We start from the raw sequence: 19,027 nt of genomic DNA, 5'->3' as shown, positions 1-19,027 counted from the left end.
CGGCACATTAGGAGTTTACTTAGTTGTCAATTCTATAGACATCGAAGCCCCTATAGCTCAGTGGTAGAGCGTCAGTCTTGTAAACTGAAGGTCCGTAGTTCGATCCTGCGTGGGGGCATTCTTTTTAAAGTGACATCTTTTTAATTCATCCAGCAACAACCTCAAAACAGTGCTCAATAATTTTATGCAGCTAAACAACAGGGTGTTTTTATTAATCGAGCAAACTATAGGGGGCATTCTTTTTAAAGTGACATCTTTTAAATTCATCCAGCAACAACCTCAAAACAGTGCTCAATAATTTTATGCAGCTAAACAACAGGGTGTTTTTATTAATCGAGCAAACTATACACAGTGTTCAACACTCTTCTGCAAATAAATAGAGGTCGACATTCCCCTTTATTATTCATCAAGCAATCTACCGCAAGTAAAACAGCCGCTCGAGTTCTCGACACACTGGAGATAATCCAGACTGCAAACTAGATTGATAGCACATTGCTCTCAACACCGGTGAAAACATCAGGCAAAACAAGCTTTACTCCAAGGTCAATATTTAGTTATTTACATTGCACGGACGTAAAACACACGACATCATCCAACTAGCTGCAGAGTGTAGACCAAACGGCGGTGACAACGCGGCAGGTCCGGAATTTCTGTAAGTGTGCATCGTTGTACACTGATATATGAAAGCTCGACAGTACATCAACTGTAACAGATGCTGAAAAACAGAAGGGGAAACAAATGTCTGGCAGCAGTACTAACCTCCCAAAACCAAGCTACTCAGTTGCTAGAACGAAAGAATTAACAAGAATAGACATGTTTAGAATCTAGCTTGTTAACAACTGTATTCTATCAATCCAGCCTCGCCGAATCTGACTAAAGCCGGTAGCTACTCTCACATAGGATCTTGTCTCTGTATCATTTAGAGCGGTTACTGCATGTCAAGAAATCAAATTGTTAGTGTAAACTCTTGAAAATGTTAATTTATTTACAAAGAGCTAGGACTATGCAGCAAATATAAGCCAGAATATAATTGCATGGTCCAGCCACATTTTAAGTGCTTAATCAATCTACCATCCTTTCAAAGAAAATGAATAATATGTGGGTTCATACTTTACAGTAATTATTAGTAAATGAAAATGTACACAAACCTTAGGAACAAGCCTTGCTGACCGTCTTGGTAGTGTAGAAGACTTTTTTTTAGCAGAAGCACTTCGTAAGCTAAGTTGTATATTTCTAGGAGGTTCACTATAGGCTGCCGGTGTCATGCTCTCTAACTCCTCAAGCTCCTCAAGCTCCTCAACACCACGCCCTCTATTTTTGTCAGTAGAGCCATGACTTTGTGCTGACCTGCAGATGAAAAGAGGTCTTCTAAGTATGTAACAGGATGCTGAAAACATAAGTACTAACATTGCTTATGAGAACATACTCTGCACCGTACTTTGAAGTCAGGGAATTAATAGCATTGTCCTGCAGGAGTATTGAAGTTGGTTAATAATCGCTCCAGGGACACAAGTACTATACATCATTATATGCTAGCAAGCACAATAAACCAGAACACCATGAATTATGCACAACAAAGCATTTTGATAATAAAGCACCTTCCATCACGCATAGAGAGCATCATAACATGAAGAGGGAGTCGCATAGATGGAACAACAACAACAACATAGCCTTTTTTCCCAAGCAAGTTGGGGTAGGCTAGATGGAAGATTTTTTTTTTCAAACATAGTCAGTACAAGATAATGTAATAAAAAATCAGCACTGGCATTCACAAACTTTACTTTCTTAATCTGTTCCTGGTTTCCCGAATGTATAATGTGCACGTAAGTTTTTCCAGTCAGAGTACACGAAGGCATTGGTAACTAATACCGAAAATGCCAGCTAAGGAGGTCAGTGGAATATCAATTACCAAATAAGCAGGTTTGCAGTTGCAGAAGAGCTAAAAGTGGAACATGTAGACTTTGCCATGGACCAAAAATACATATTTACCAGCTTTTCTTCTCTTCCCCATTTACTACAAAGTGCAAACCAGTAAAATTAGTCAGTTATGCATTTACTATTTCAGTGAGGGAGTTGACACTTAAACTAGCTGAAAGTGACCCTTGCGTTAATGACTACAGATAGTAGACAAAAACATCTAAAGATTTAGTTGAATATTGGAAAGCAAGCATAAAGTAACCTATTTGTTTCTACAAGGTATAGGAAAAAGTGATTTAGCTAAAGCAAATAAACTGGCCACTACAAGGAGTGCTTGAATGACTAGGCATTCTAACAAGTGAGAACAAAGCCGAAGATTATTGCTTAAAAGGACTCGTTGAAAGCAAATGTCATATAAAGAAATTATCAATCTTGGAGCTAGTCTATTTTATTTTACATATTTAAAGTCCATACATTCAATTTTCAAGTTCATATTTGATTTAGAAATTTTACATCCAAACCTATAATCCAAAATATAAGTTCATTATTCCATTAGGATCATTGACACGATCTCCAATATGGCACTTAGACAAATGATATCCACAAAAATCTATTATTTCAAATAGAAAGAGTTAAATATATGAAAATATTTTTCATAATATCTGGTAAAATCTGACCTTTGTTGTCTATTAGTATTTTGGCTTTTCTTATCGAAGTTAACAAGGTTCAACTTAGGACAAACCTTAAATGGGACTTATGTTTGGGATTTGTGGAATTGTGGTAGCATTGAACAAATTCCATGAGTCAGGGATGGTAATGGACCATGGCCCTATTGCCCCCTTTTTCATCCAACTCAGCCCTTAATCATCCTTAGCTCAAAAATATATAAAATATGAGCCCAGCCCTTTTTGAGCCTGATCCTTGAAATTTCTAGGCTAAACTTGTAGGCCCTTTACCACCCCTAGTCCCCTACTACCATCTATATCTAAGTGGAGCTCAGAGTTGGATATCATGCAAGGCTAAAGTAACTGTTCGACAGGTTGCAGTCTGTTTTAGCAAGTCATGACTCCTATAATGTGCCTATGAGGTGGTGCTTTTGCATCCTACTCATCTAATGAAGAAGCTGGCAACATTGCTGTCACAGTTAACTTCTATACATTGAATAAGTCTATCAGCATCTCATCATAAACAGTGGTTTAATTTAAAGTCACAGATCAAAACAAGCAGACTAGCATGGGGAACTCAGGGATGAATTTGGAACTGCTCAAGCTCTTCTAGCCCAGAGAAAATAGTGTGCACAAAATGCATAGCTTACGGGTATTAACTATGAAATGATTTAGCTCAACTATGACACATGCAAAAAAAAAGGAACACTTGCTTGGCCATATAAGCCTTGTCTTTGTACCAGAAAAATGAAAAGATGGCATAAGAAACAGAGACAAGGAATCCAAGATGACAGAGAAGGGACAATGCAAGACTAACATAAGAAATGTCACTAACTATGGATTCCATGTTATTTAGTACCTTATAACCCACTTAATTTTTGGTACATTAAGCCTATCAAGATCATGTCTCCTGTGACGTTATACTATTGTTTATTAATTAGACCATCCAGATATCTTTTTGTGAAATCCTGGACATGGGGAATTTATCTAGTTACTCTTTCCCGTTCTTCTCTGCTCCTCTTAAATCAGAACACCTTCCCGCTGCAACTACAAATAGACAACAGAGGACAAAGCCAACATCTCCCATAGAGTTATCGGCTTGGGGTGCATCGGCCCAACCACCCCAGTGCTGCCCTGGCCGCACTTTCAGGTGGCCGCAGGCACTGCAGGAGCAGCAGTAGCACTTCCTTTCTTCACCACACCGGTCGACATGTGATTTATTTTAGAAGATTTGAGGTAGTCTTGAAAATTAAAAGGAAGTCTAGTTTGTTCTGGAAAGATCCTTTCTATAAGGTTCCATCTACAGGTTTGCTAAGGGGTGCCTTCTCACCAACTTCGACCACAGCTTCCGCAGTCCTCCCCCAATGAACTAATCCCCTGAAACCTGTAGCCTTCTCTCTGATGTTATCTTTCAGAGACCACCCAATTGCATAATTGGGTCATGTCTGATAGTATCCAGCACAAAGGATGGCATTTGATTCAAGTGTAATAAGCAATGGCACAGGGTAATTTGTCCAAACAGCTTTCAACATTACAAAAGGGGGCTTGAACTTAAATCACTAGGTAGAAGGATGAAGTTTGCACCAACCATATATACAGTGAAAACATGAAGCAAGACTTCACTAGTGAAAAGCAATATAAATTTTTGCCAACTGACCACTTCCTGGGTGGTGGGAGCTAGTGGAAAAAACTGAAGGAATAAGGGATAAAGGATGAAAGGCAGCATGGTACAGATCCAAGGTCGTGTGAAAACACAGAAAGCAAGCCCACGTGATGCATGCATAAATAGCTGCTAAGCAGAATAAAAGGCCTATGAACCAGAAATACATACAGCAATACATAGCAGGTTCCAATGCATCATCTGCTACTACATATAAAATGATTTTTCAAATATTGATCTTATCTAGGGCAGAAGACTGATTGTATCATCATGTCATAAAGCTGAAGATGTTCGATTATGCTCCAAAAAAACACGAGAAAAAGAAAAAAGATGGCTAGTTAAGAAACACTGCAAAGATGGCTTCAAACATAGCATTTTAGAAACTTCAATACTAAACATTTTCTTAGGCAGTATTAAGGCATATTGAATTATTTAGCTAATGTCAAGTACATCAAAATTACCGAAGCAGCAGATGATGATGTTGGTTGTGCAAGGTCAAAACTCCGAGCAACACAATGATCTGCAGAGCTAGCATGTGACTGAGCATCTGTAACTGGCAGTTTTGCTACTGTCTGACCAGCTAGTTGACAGGAAATGGACAAACTGTCACCACAAACTACATTTTCTTCTACTGCCACTGCCTCCACTGGTTCATTCTCCATTAGGGTTTCATGGATGTCATCATTGTGAGAAGGCTGAAGCCTTGCAGGAATGTCTGCAGTTTGTTTTTCTGAAAATTTTGGACAGGAGTCTTCATTGGAGACACTTCTAACCACACCCCCTGATGAAAAGGAAGATAAATTGTCATGTATCAGCAACTGGAACATTGTGAGTGCAATAAATCTTGCAAAAAACGTTGGTTTTACCAGGACTCGTCATGACTTTATTGCCAGTTGGTAGCATGGAAGCATCATCCAAGGGTACAGCGATTCTTTCAGACTTCATAAAGACATCAGCAGATTCTGGAGGAAGCACTCCATTATCCAAAACACCGGGCATCATATTGGACGTCACATTGTTCTGAACATCAGCTGTTAAACATGAAGAAGATATCACTGGAGCATCCTCCTGACACCCAGAAAGTTCAACTGGAGTACCAGCCAATGTAGATGTGGATGACACTGAGTTCACTGTAATTGTATCAGCTGGAGAGGGCACTGAACGAGAGTTCTCACCAACATCTGAAGCAAGTGACGAATTAGTGGAAGGAATGATAATCTCAGCTCCCTTGCTCTGGATGTCAACAATGATATTCCCAGATGGCGACTCAGTGCTATGATCATCCTTACTTGCCAAGCTGCTAATAAAGCTGGAGAAATTCCCAGGTTGGGGAGGAGGGGTAATGCACATTTCTGCCATGAAGTTCTTAGCCCAACTTGCTGGAGTGGAGTTCAAATCAACAACAAGATCAATGCCCTCATCTGACATTACAGAAAATTGAACAGTAGGAAAATTTACTGACATCTTATCAGATGGCCCACAACCCTTATCTGTGGTATCTTCTGTAGGGCTGAAAGGAGTGGAAGCCTCAGGATGTTTTTGAATAATAGGACAAATTTGATCAATTATGTTATCAGGTGAAGGATGATGTTTGCAAACAAGTCTTGGATTTGCTGACTTAGTTGGAATACCCACATTACTTTGAGACTGCAAATTATGATCAGTCCCCCAATCAGAAGATGAATGGTTGTGACAACCTGGTCTTCCACAGATAGAAACTGGAGAAATACTTATACAAGTGTCAATCCCCTGCTGCAGGATGAGACAAAGAATTAGAGCAAAATCCATTTATACATTACACATGCAAATGTGCAAAGCAGTTCACAGATACATGGCGAACAGACTTGCATTTCAAGTGAAATTACCAGTAAAATTACTACTGGAAAACACTAATGCAATACTATATCAGCAATTAAGCAGCACAAAATAGAGTTTAAATAGAACAACAAAACCTGAACATAAATTCCAATCCAAGAACAAATAAACAACTCAGGAACTGATCTCTTTCTCCAGTATCAATGTTAAATCTCTTCACAAATATAAAAGGCACTACAGAAGAAGTGCTGCTTTCATATTTAGGATGGCAATGGTCAGTTATTAAAAGTGCAATCTCTGTTCTAGTAATGGAAATGGAGTAATCGAAAGTGCAACTCTGGTTATCAGGAAGTGTGTAAACCAATCCAAAATAGTCCTGAGCAGATTGCATAAAATTATATGAAAGGATATCCTGCAAAATTATCAAAACTAAAACCCTAGAGTTCTACTAGTAAGAAATCATTTTTTCCTTTCCTTTCTTTTTTGGGTTTGGAGGGGGTTGTGTTAGTTATACTTTTATACTTCTCTTAACTCCTAAGTTCTCAAAAAAAGATTCCTAAGTCAAAGTGGCATAGTAATTCTGATTAGGGATCCCTTCTGATTATAGGATGACTTGTTTGGAGAAAAAAAAATGATAGGGCAAAATAATAGCTGCAGGGATCAAGCAAAAAATATGGAACTTGGATGAACCGTTAATTATACAACTACAACAAAGCCTTTTGAAGTAGGCTAGAGCTGAAACCCAACATGAGCCACCACCAAAAGGGAAAAAGAAAGAAGTCTTCTGATAATCAGAACTGTTAATATTCAAGTACATGGAAAACAATTATTACAGTTATAACAACTTCTTACCCCTTTAGCTGTTTCATCAATTGGCGTTTGAGATCCTTTTTGATGCTTCACCTGCTCAAGTGGTCTACCATCATTTCTGACATTGTATGGGCCTCTTTTGTTGTTAACATGGTCGCCTGCAGTTAATTAGGCTGTCAATTATTCATACAGCATCATCTTTCAGAGCAAAAGAGTCTGGAAAATAAACCATTGGGCAAACATAAGCAATCCGCCAACTAAGTTTAACATAAAGAAGTTTCTGTACATACATTTGGATGTTTCTTTCGCAGTTGCTAACAGGATAGGAGAGGCACCAGGAGATGGAGGTGCCTGTGTTGAAGAAGACAATTCATTCCTTTCAGACTGAATTTAAATGAACAATGCAGCTCAAACTCTGAAGTAAAAATATATAAATTTCAAAGGTAACATATATGCTTACCTCAAGCAGCAAGGCAAGCGAGCTTGCTAACTGAGAATGGGTCTTCTTAGCAGGAATGTTATACCTTTTGCACAAACATTGGAGCTCTTGGTAACTGAGGCTAAGGAGATGATTTTTGCTCTCCTCGTACCCCATTGGATTGGCTACTGACACAAAAAAGGGATATTATTTTGTTAGTATTTTGGGGAATTAAAAGTTACACACCAAACATCAGGTGAAGACCAACTGTTGTGCAGTTAGAAACAAGGGTTACAGTCTGAAGCACTGTCCTACTGAAACATAACAATCGACGCATATAAAACACAGTAAACCAGTAGATGGCACCAGAACAAAACAAGCACCTTCCTAATGTGCTCATTGCAGTACCACCCTAAGGATAGAACCAAAACTGCTGGCAAACAACAGCAAACCACAGGACACCACATTGCAAAAATCTCAAAATATATCACCATGCCAACATTAGAAGCACCATCCTCACTAGCTCATTGCACTACCCACACTACTATAGAATTGAAGACATCTGGACATAGGGTGTGTTTGGTTCCCCCGTTTTAAAATTTTGAAAGGGAATCTTTCAACATTTGAAGTATTAAACATAGACTAATCACAGAACTAATTACAGATCTCATCTGTAAACTACAAGACTAATCTAATGAGTCTAATTAAGCCATCATTAGCATATGTTTACTGTAGCTTTACTGTATCAATTTAGTGTCTAATCACGACCTAATTAGGTTTATTAGATTCGTCTCGCGATTTACAGTCCATTTGTGTAATGCGATTTTTTCGACTACATTTAATACACCATGAAGGCGATTTACAATTTTTTGGAATTTTGAACTTTGGATCTAAACAAGGCCATAACATTCGAAACACACCACACCACATCACATTCCACGAGGAGGTTATTCCTCCTAATTATGTGATCCTACAAGTTGCAAGGCTCAATCGCAAACAAGCAAGCCTCTCTCCTCATGCCAACACCATCAAACCGCCCGAGGTTTACAATTTCCCGAACGGGTCAGGAAAAAGCAGCAGAAAACCAGATCTAAGCCTGCGGAGAAACCACTAGACTAAAGGTCACGCATGTATCCACCAGAACCGTCGGAACCAACCAGAGAGCCAAGCTACACAACGCACAAGTGGAAGCAGCGCGAGCGCGGGCTCGCTTACCGCGGCGCCATGCTGCTCTCCCGCCCGCCGACTAGAACGGCGAAGGAGAGCGGACGCCGGGGGAGCCGAGCGGAGCGAGCGAGCAAGCGGGGTAATCGCGGTGGCGGCGGAAGCGGAGGCGAAGGCGTCGAATCCGAACGAGAGAACACGCGAGAAAGCGACGAGAAGAAGGGCGGGCAGGGGGATACTCACGGCGGAGGCAGCCGACGAGCAGCGGCTGGCGCCGAAGGAGGGAAGCCGGGCAGGGTTTGGAATTCGGTCGGTGGATTGCGAGAATGGAGGCGCGGTCAGGGTCAGACGGGTGTGGGGATCGGGAGTTCGGGACAGCGTTCCCACGCGGCTGCCACCCCCACCTGCCTGCCTGGCTGGCACTGGAGGAGTGAGCAGGCGCCTGGGCTTTCTCCGTGAGCCGCGGGCGCGGGGGCTGGGGGCTTTGGGCCGGTGTGTCTGGGGACCGTGTGGGTGGGCCACAGATTGGGTTTGGACTCCAACGAGAGAGCCCGTTGATCGGTGCCGACGTGCCGTCGACTGACATCGCCACGGGACTACTACTACGGTGCACGACGCGTCGCTGTCAAGGAGGCCTCCAGGTCCAAATCAAACTCTACCATTTTGGCTCCAACAATTCAAGAGGGATAGTGATTGTTAGCTAGTGGACCAATACTTTTTTTGCATTTTTGAACGAAATGATGCATTGTAATGATATGTTTAGTTGATTATTAAAATAGGTGCGAGTCATTTTTTTCCCCTACAACTATACACGGAACTTTTGTGGCACAACACCTTGTCAAGGGAAAAAAAGGGTGTCCGACAAATGATGACATGAGATTTGATGTTTTTTTTATTAAAAAACTATGACTCGCCATTTTCCCAATCCATACGCATAGTTATCTTGAGCATGTGTCTGGTGAATTTAATAGTGAACATTGGAGGGTTTCCAACAAATATCTAGCATATTCAATTGATGAAAAACGAAACCCAACTTCATAAAGGTGTTGTGCTTGGAAATTCTTTCACTTATTTCAGCTTGTCTACTTCTAGGTTATTTCAGCTTGTTCCAGCTTATTCTCTCTAATAGTTGGGTCCTCCTCGACGATGCCACGCCTTTTGGCGAGAGCGAGAAGGACGCCGAACGCCCGAACCCAACGACTCGCTCCGCGGCTTCGACATGGTCGATGAGATCAAGTCCCACCTCGAGCACTCGCACCCCTACCGGGGGCATGTCTCCTGTGCCGACATCCTCGCTCTGGCCTCCCGGGACGCCGTCGCCCTGCTCGGCGGCCCGACCTGGAACGTGCAGCTCGCCCGCAAGGACTCGCACGGCGCCGGCAGGGATGCCGCCGAGAATGACCTCCCTAGCCCGCACGAGAACGTCACCGCACTCATCACCAAGTTCGCCAAGTACGGCCTCGACGCTCGCAACATGTCAGCGCTCTCCGGCGCGGGCACTGTCGGCATGGCGCGGTGCTTCCACTACAAGGACCGTGTCTATGGAAACGACGGGGAGGGCGGCGCTCACATCGACCCCTCCTTCGCGGAGCTGCGAAGGCAGACCTACCGGGTCGGTGCCCTCCCTGTCGCGTGCCTGCAGGCCCGCGCGCCTGGAGTGCGCCCCTCCCTGCCGCGCGGGTCTGGAGTCGAGGGTGACGGGTAGGCGCAGGGAGGGCGATGGGGAGGGGATGGGAGGCCGCCGCCTGAAACCCTAGGTTGGGGGCACCTAGGTCGAGGGCATGGAGGCCGATGGGGAGGGGGCTTGGAGTCGGGGCAGGAGGGCGACCGCTAATTCTATTTATCGCGCGCGCGATTTTTGGTAGGCACGTCGCAGCCTGGCTCCTGTTCTTCTTCAACCTCGGGAGGGGGTGCTGCAGCCGCTAGCTTGGGGCGGGGGTGGGGGGAGGGGGTGGCCAGCGAGGGGGTGGGAGGTGGGCGGGGCGGCCGCCGGCGAGGTCGCCAGCGGCCGGGGTGGTAGCGGGAGGCGGCGGAGCTTTAGGTTCCGGGTTGCTTGGGGTGGGGCGGGTTCCATGGTCGCCGGGCCTAGAGGAGAGGGCCGGGGGGGCGGCCCGGCGGCCGTGGCGGTTCGGCCGGCGGAGGGCGCGGCGGCGCTCCCGCGCCGCTGGCCGGGCAGGGCCAGACAACCGGTGGCCAGTGCCGGTGGCGGGGGCGAGGAGAAGGCGGCGGCACGCGGCGCGAGCTCGATTAGGGAGGGCGGCGGCGGAGGCGCCGGGGGCGGCGGCGGAGCCCGGGAGGCGTTGGAGGCGAGGGAGAAGGACGGGCCGGCGCTTCTGCGATGGGATAGACTTCCATCGCTGGTGCGATGAACAGACGCCCCCGAGGGCGACGGGGAGGGGGCTCGGAGGTGGTGAAAGGTAGATAAGATATGTGTATTTTTGTTTTTTTCTCTAGGTGTTTTTTTATTTCTTTTTTTCTAACGTTTAATCTGAGAAACACTAACGGCGTTGCAAAGTAGGGGCAAACGGCTGCTTCGTTTTGAAATCGCAAGGGTAAAATTACAAAGTTTGAAAAAAAGGGGTAAAATCACAATTAAACTTTGAAATAGGGTCAGAAACACTTTTTCCCCTAACACAATCAGATTTAGGCTTGTGGAGTCTGCTTTTGTTGCATTGTAAAGCTGACACACATACTGCGCTCCCAATTATTATGTACAGACCCAAACTAGGCCCTGTTTAGTTCCCACCCCATAAACCCCGTAAACGCAAAAAAACTGTCACATCGAATGTTTCGACACATACATGGAGTACTAAATGAAGTCTATTTACAAAACTTTTTGCATAGATGGGCTGTAAATCACGAGACGAATCTAATGAGCATACTTAGTTCATGATTTGCAATAGTGATGCTACAGTAACCAACCGCTAAATATTGATTAATCATGGATTAATTAGCATCATTAGATTCGTCTCGCGATTTACAACCCATCTGTGCAAAAAAATTTATAAATAGACTTTATTTAGTACTTTAAATTAGTAAGATTCCAACGAAAATTTTTTTGCGCTTGAACTAAACAGGGCCTTAGTTGTGTTGGGTACAGATCTGGGTGGACTTAGCCGAAGCCAGGGTTAAGTGACTTGTAATTTGAAAGGCAGGCCATGTTTAATTCCCAAAGTTTTTCAAGATTTCTTGTCGCATCGAATTTTTGGACACATGCATGGAGCATTAAACGTAATTAAAAAAATAATTGCACAGTTTAGCTGTAAATGCTGAGATAAATCTTTTGAGTCCAATTAGTCCATGAATGGACACTAATTGCTAGATACAATCGAAAGTGCTACAGTAGCCGAACCAAAAAAATTTCGCGAACTGAACACACTGAACACGGACAACTAGAATTCAGAATTTACGCTTTTAGGAGATGGACTGTAGCACTTTTCAGAATCCAGCCTTAGTTGCTGCCAAACTTTGGCAAGTGCATGAAAAACGCATTGTAGCACTTTTCGTTTGTTTATGATACTTATTGTCCTACCATAGACTAACTAGGATCAAAAGATTCGTCTCGCAAAGTACATCTAAACTGTGCAATTAGTCATATCGTTTACCTATATTTGCCTACATTTGATGCTCCATGTATAAGACAAAACATTTGATGTGACAGAGAATCTTTAGACACTAGCCAAAGTTTGGAGCAACTAACATGAAGGCTGCCCTTTTTCTTGTGTGGCGTGCTCCCTCCGTCCCATTGAAAGTGTAGTTGGAAAAGGATGCCCCCTCACAAACCCGTTTCCTGAGCGACACTTTCAATGGGACGAAGGGAGTAGTTTCTAAGAAATTAAGCTCACAAAACATGTCTAATTTGATTGCAGTTTGCAAAAATCATATGTGAGGTATCACAGAACGTAGCGCCCCATCCTCCCAGACTGGTTGTTCCACTTCATTATCAATTATCCAGAGACAGTTCCTTCATCAAATACTGCCTCATGCTCAATTTAAATATAAATGCATATACTGACGGCAGGGAAAATGGCCACCTATCAATAAAGTAATAAATAATAACCTTTGTGTTGTCGCATGACTGAAATCGCACACCAAGCATTGCATTGGCTGGTTTCAGACTAACTAGGCCCTCCATATGCCTGCAGGACAAGAGAACAACGAACCAAACAAAGGAGGCAGCGGCATCTCGGCAAGAAACCATTCATGCCCGTAGCAAATCAACTGCTAAGCAACAGGCATTCAAACGCATCACAGAAGCAGTTCATGTTCTCGGCTGCAATTCCAAGCATGGATTGCATCAATACTTGCATCACAGGTGCAGTTCATGTTCTCAGCTGCAACTCACCACATCACAGAAGCTACACCGATGGAGACATAGCAACGGAAAAGCACAGCACATAAACGCAGTAACAGGCATCAGCTAGTTGCTTGACTTAGCATATATAGAACGAAGCAACAAAATAGAATGGTGCAAATAGATTCTTCCATAGTACGATTTAGCTCATCAACAAAGCTAAGCTTAAATAGTTGGGCGACCAAAAGTACCAAACAGACGATATAGCTCACGACTTCAAAAACTTGACAACATTACAATGTTTTGCCAAATAAGATTGCCTAGACCTTCAAGTGGCTTTTCAACATCTAGCCTGCGTAGCCATACCCAGAGATCTTCCAAACCCTGATAGACCCATCGGTGTAGCCAGTGTAGAGGGTTCTTCAGGGATGATATAGTGGTTCCTTGGGACATTGAGATTAGTCTCCTTAAACTCAACAATTCTTCCACGAACTCCTACACCATGGATACGATAAGACTGTAGCAACACATTCCAAACCTGATGACCCGATGAAGACTAGCATAGTGATAATAGACTCTCTGAGTCTCTGTCCTACCCTCTCTGCTTTGACCAACACCCAGGGTAATGGTGGAGTCGGGAAATGCTGGAAGAGAACTACCTCAGCCAAGTTCCCACCAGGAAGAATCGGTGCAGGGAGGACAAGCCATACGGTCTCCACACATCCACAGACGTGTGCAGAGCACACGGCGCTCAGCGTACAACAACGAAGGAACAGTGAAGCGGGCTGTCTGCACATCGAGCATACCGGGTAGGGTAGCGGTCGGGCGTAGAAGTGTGTGATGTCTCCGCCGCCGCCGTGGCCGCCCTCGTCGCGACCTCCTCCGCGGCCACCGCCACGGCCTGGAGCAGCAGATGCGTGGACACGTTCGACGTTGGCATCGTTGGCCCTACCAGTGGAGGTGACGCGCTCGGTGTTGCTGGTGCCGGGCAGACCACGCGCCGGTGGCGGCGGCGATGGGTTTGGGTGAACTACCCCCGGAGACCGCGACGGACACTTCTTGTGACAGAACCGCCAAGTTAAACGGCTTAATTAAGCGTAATGGCCATCATTTGAACGCATCAGGCGCATTAGCTTAATTAAGTGTAACCTAACAGCCTGTTTCCAACCCACAGGCCGATCGAAACACACCAGAAGTCTCGCGCGACGGCGAGCACAGACGGTACCAGCATAATATAATTTCACAAAATAGATAATAACATAAATATTTATAAAACAGCTTTAAATTTAGAATTTACATAAAATAAATGACCGCAACAGAAGAGAATATGACCTGAGAGAAAGAAATTTGATTGAGAACCAATAAAACAACACGATAACTATGAACACGTGAGGACGTCACATCGAGCCCACTGATGCGAATCCTGATTAGCTTCTATACCTGAAATAGGGTAAACAACAAACCCTGAGTATACTAATACTCAGCAAGACTTACCCGACCAGTGGATATAACTTAGCCCACAAACCTAGACATGCAAGGCATTTGGCTGGTGGTTATTTTGCAGAAAAAGCTTCTAAAAGTGGATCCTTAATTTCAATATTTTAGCTCCAAATTTCCATATGCTTAAACCATCAACTAGTATTTGCACCTTCTAAGCAACCATAGCAACATTGAAATATTCAATCAAGATAATTAATTTCTAACCATCATTTAAATTCCATATAGCATCACTACGATGTGGTGCTGTGATCAAGGTGCTCATATCCGAGATGCGACGTACGGCGGATCGATCCGATTTAACCTTGCAAGGTAGACCTAACCAACACGGCACGTATTTGCCCCGTCGGACTATACATGCCAACCATTCCCCTCCCCGCCTCGAACTACAGGAACCAGCCCAACGACATATGGTCAGCCGAGCTCAACGTGAGACCACCAAAAGTAAACATGTGCAACCCAATTCTCCGCGACTACTCGACTCGCCCCAAGAGTTGGGTGCGGGTTCCTGTACTTTCGAAGCAAGGCAGTACTCGGCTTACCGGTTTCGACTACCTCCTACTCCCGGCATGCAGTTAGTACAATTCAAACTCGATCACAGGGCCAGGCAACGAACGGTCCTTAATCAACACAGACGGGCTAGCCTTTCCCCGCCCGGTCTCCATTTTCTTTTCTTTCTCCAACCTATTCCATTATTCCACATACTCAAAATAATGATACATCCTATATCTCGCGAGTGACCAGAAATCACTCGACTTCTACCGAGATATTATTAAGCATAGCATTTCTATCGCCCTATACATACTAGTATAACTACAGGGAACCTAGGGATCATGCAACTAGAGTTCCAAATCATTCTTAAACCTCCAAATAATTCTTAAACCTAATGCACAAGTAATAGAAATATATATAGATGTCATAAATTGAAATAATAGGATGTGCACCGGGGCTTGCCTGGGATTAACACTAAGTCAGTGTTAGTTAGATGACACTTGCTTGGCGAGTATTCCGGTCCAAGCATGTACTCCTGGTTCTTTGCCTCTTCTGGATATGTCCACCAAACATCGTCTTCGTGTTCGGTTCCAATATCACGTCCTTCACGTGGTTCATCTATCGTACCTAAATGAGGTGCAATAATGCATATGTACGAATGCACAGTTCTGAGTTGCTCAACAATATAGATGCTATTATTTTTCCTTCACGATAAAGTTGTAGTCTAACAAGTAACAAACAATCATATCACATGGGCAATCGTTTATAGAGTAGTTAACTACATTTCTAACTACCCATGGCATCATGATCAATGGCGCAAAAGAAGTTTACTAACTTCATAAACAAGTGGGGTGATTTCCTATAACAATAAGTCATGGTTTGCTAATAAATAAATAACTCAAAGCACAAAAAGAAATAAATTTAGAAAAAATTACCCTAAACATAAAATAAACAGATTAATCTACCCTGTAAAACTCATGCCAAGACATGTAGCCAATTAATCACAACAATTCAATCATTCAGACAACACCTAGAACAAGCTTGAATTATACAGGTCAAACTAGATCAAAACAGAAGCTCAAAATTTAACATGAGGTTGACACAGAAATGAACTAGCGATTGTGAATTTTTCATGATTTTATCTATACTGAATTAATTATGAGAAAATAAACAAAACAGATAGTAGATTAGCAAGATTCATTTTTAGCTCCTGTTCTTGTCATGAACTGAGGCTCAAACTTCCTGGACAAGCTAAGATACTCAGAAAGAACATGCAGAAATATTTTCATGATTTATTACGAACAGAAACTATTTACCATAATTAAAGTCTACTAAACAAGGATTAAATCAAATAAATAGCTACACCAAAGAACTAATCATGAAATTTTTATAGCAATACTAGTGTTATAAGAACAAACTACCATAAAAGTTTTACTGCAATACCTAGCTTCAAACAGTAGTTAAGAAAAAGATAAAATCAACCAATATTTATGCACTAGTAACACAAATCCAATTCTACAGCAAAAACTTGCAACTAACACCTACCATATTATGGTTCTACTGCATAGATCTCTTCAAGAGGATCCCAAAACAACAAGATTTTCTATTTTACGAATTTTCTACGAATTGATATTGAATTTCAAAGTTTACAGCTAGAAATTACAAAGAAGTCCTTAAAGCACTATTCATCTGAGTCATGGACTTCGCAGAAAACACCCTGGGATTCTTTCTATTGCTGTCTGGAGTCCCTGGTCGCGAAAAACAGGGGAGGGGTGAAAGGGAAACGGTGATTCCGGCCATGGGAGGGCTGGCCGGCGGCGAGGGAGGGGTGGAGGAGCGAGAGGAGATCGGCGCGGACCTGTAGGTGGCCTTGGAGCGCGAGGAGGTGGTCCGTGGTGGCGGTTCCATGGCGGGCGGCGGCCGGCAGTGGTACTGTGCCGCTGCGGCGGCGTTCCGGCGTGGCTGGGCAAGCGGGGTTGGGCCGTGGAGAATCAGTAGGAGGTGGAGAAGCTATTTCGGTGGCCGGCTTGGGTGGAGGAAGGCCGGAGGTGGGAGCACGGCGTGCAAGGCCGGCGGCAGCCATGGCGGGCGACGAGGCGCGCTCTGGGCAGCAGGGGAAAAGGGCTAGGGCTCGGCTCTCGCGTGAGCAGGGGAGAAGCTTCGTGCGACGCGTCGTTGTGGCGTGCGCGAGCGGCGCCGTGGCCAAATTGGCCACGGTGAGCACGCACGGGAGAGAGGGAGCAAGCTACACGTGGGCTTGATATTTTTGATCAAGTTTGAATCTTCAAATCATGTTTAGCACTCCTAATTGAGGGATGTTACACTTCTCCTCTCCGCCGTGGTCGACGACGGCATGCCCGTGGACGCCGAGCGGGCTGGCGGACGAGGCAGCGAAGCGCCTGCACGTGGCGCTGCTCCCGGAGAGCGCGCCGGCCCCTTCTCCTCTCCGTTCTCGTCGACGACAACAGGGGTACGTGCGATCTCAACGTAGCTCTTCGGCGAAGGTTTTTTCGGGCGAGGGTTTGACGCGAACTGGAGAAGGACACCTAGTTCGCAGCTCGAGGTCGTCGTGGAGACCCTCTAGCGCGGAGAAGCGGTTGGGCGACGCCAAGCCGGCCCACCCAACGAGCGACGGGCGGCGCCCGCCAGAGCTCGGCGACCCTGCGAGGCGGCGGCCGCACCCTCCCAGAGGCGAGCCGCAGGCCCGCCGTCCCGCGGCGTCGACCCAAGACCATACGGTGACTGAGGAACGCGCACACACGGCGGTCGCCATGGCGGTCTGTCAGAAGAGCGTGATGGCAGAAGCGTGGGTTGGGTGGTGAGAGAGCAGGAGAGATTAGAGAGGATCCGGGGGAGGGAGGGGTTATAAGGACTCGTACGACTCGCGAGAGCGTGTGTGCCGTGCGGTGTAACCCCATGGCGCTAGCCAGCCTTGGCCAGTTGGCCTTGGATACGGTTCGCGAGTCCCGGCGACCATGCGGATGCCTCGCGGCACGGGAAGGACTCGACCAGGACAGTCGCTTGCCTGCCTCCCTGCGCACAGCAAATCAGTCCCATAGCAGAATCAGTACTCTAAAGTTTAGTCCCCTGTTATTATATTAGATTAGATGTTTAGACACGTACATAAAGTATTAAATACATACTAATTATCAAACTAAATATAGAGGTTTAGATTAATTTGTGAGACATTTTTTAATTAATTTATGATTTGACAATATGGTGGCATAGTAAAAGTTGCTAATCACATATTAATTAGGTTTAATAAATTCATTTCGCGGTTTACTGACAATATGTAATTTGATTTTTAGTATCCAAACGCTAGATGTGACACCCCTTTGACGATATGACACCGTTGGACTTTAGCTCCTGGATCAAAACGCCAAAGAAATGCTCATATTTCATCTAAAAAGAAAATGCACCCTTGGACTTTAGCTCTTGGATCAAAACGCCAAAAAACACTCATATTTCATCTAAAAAGAAAATGCAGGAAACATAGTCGAATCAAGTTACATTTATATTCTATCTACGTGCAAAAAAGTGGTAAAGAAATTACGGCAGCAGCTTCTTGTTCGCCGTGACGTGATAATTAACAAAACAAGACCATACCGCCAATTAAAGATTGGTCCTTAGAAAAGATCTGATTACAAACTTGAGATGTTTTGACTATTCAAAATTACAAGTTGATCAAATTTTAAAAATATTATATATTATTAAATTTGAAATATTTTGATTCTCTAGAATTCTTAGAATGACTTACAATTTGGCATGGAGGGAGTACTTGTTGGAAGCATTAAAGTAAGATCTTTGTAGTACAAAGTGTATCAAGACAAGCTTAAAACTGAACGTATACACATAAAACAAAAAGTGATGAGTTGATTCTCATAGAAAGTTAGCACATTTTAAGACGATATAGGAAGTCGCAGTCGGTGTCAATAATCCGCATGGCCACAAGATCAATTGAGCGTAGTAAAATGTCGATCATCATGATGAAAAGAACTCTAATACAGGCAGGGTAAATTATGTGCATTATATCTGCACATATACAAGAATAATAAGATCAAAGTTATGTCAAAACACAAAATAAATTAAATGATTTGATAATATTAAAATATTTTCTAATCTTTGGTAAGTTGGCTGTCAATTTATTTACATAAAATGGATTTTATCAAATATTTCAAAAATAGTGTATTATATTCATGTCTTACATTAATTTTATTCGAATAAAAATAAATTTTAAAATATTTAGCTTAATATCTTTTTTTCTTCTCCCTTTTGTTACCTTCATTTTTACGCTT

The 19,027-nt window shown here is 43.8% G+C and overlaps 2 protein-coding genes, 1 long non-coding RNA gene and 1 other non-coding gene across 11 annotated transcripts; 2 read left to right on the top strand and 2 right to left on the bottom strand.

Moving 5' to 3' along the window:
* The first annotated feature begins 46 nt into the window (after nt 1-46).
* TRNAT-UGU lies at nt 47-118 on the top strand. Its single transcript has one exon. It is a non-coding gene; the product is annotated as a tRNA-Thr (tRNA).
* A 389-nt stretch (nt 119-507) lies between these two features.
* On the bottom strand, nt 508-8,864 carry LOC120661232. Of its 8 annotated transcripts, none has more exons than XM_039939991.1 (10): nt 8,693-8,863; nt 7,328-7,473; nt 7,158-7,218; nt 6,910-7,025; nt 5,418-5,994; nt 5,109-5,273; nt 4,704-5,023; nt 1,427-1,467; nt 1,149-1,347; nt 508-931 (listed from the first exon to the last, which is right to left on the bottom strand). In XM_039939991.1, exons 2-10 carry the CDS (start codon nt 7,460-7,462, stop codon nt 929-931), a joined length of 1,617 nt encoding a protein of 538 aa, XP_039795925.1. In that variant the 5' UTR covers nt 7,463-7,473; nt 8,693-8,863; the 3' UTR covers nt 508-928. The 8 variants fall into 8 exon arrangements, 5 of the variants coding, with proteins under 5 accessions (XP_039795925.1, XP_039795923.1, XP_039795921.1 ...); XR_005669847.1 differs by adding an exon at nt 1,910-2,014 and having other exon boundaries at nt 598-931; nt 5,109-5,991; nt 8,693-8,864; XR_005669845.1 differs by adding an exon at nt 1,910-2,014 and having other exon boundaries at nt 598-931; nt 5,109-5,994; nt 8,693-8,777.
* An 804-nt stretch (nt 8,865-9,668) lies between these two features.
* LOC120662758 (lignin-forming anionic peroxidase-like) lies at nt 9,669-10,154 on the top strand. Its single transcript, XM_039941838.1, has one exon. The coding sequence runs from the start codon at nt 9,669-9,671 to the stop codon at nt 10,152-10,154; it is 486 nt and encodes a 161-aa protein (XP_039797772.1).
* Nucleotides 10,155-14,932: 4,778 nt separating this feature from the next.
* On the bottom strand, nt 14,933-16,995 carry LOC120661231. The gene is made up of 2 exons (XR_005669844.1): nt 16,591-16,995; nt 14,933-15,359 (listed from the first exon to the last, which is right to left on the bottom strand). It is a non-coding gene; the product is annotated as an uncharacterized LOC120661231 (long non-coding RNA).
* Nucleotides 16,996-19,027: the final 2,032 nt, after the last annotated feature.

Source organism: Panicum virgatum, chromosome 2N, assembly GCF_016808335.1.
Source record: "Panicum virgatum strain AP13 chromosome 2N, P.virgatum_v5, whole genome shotgun sequence".
Classification (NCBI taxonomy): Eukaryota; Viridiplantae; Streptophyta; class Magnoliopsida; order Poales; family Poaceae; genus Panicum; species Panicum virgatum.
The sequence above is the reverse complement of the archived record's forward strand: the minus strand, read 5'-3'. Positions and strand labels throughout refer to the sequence as shown.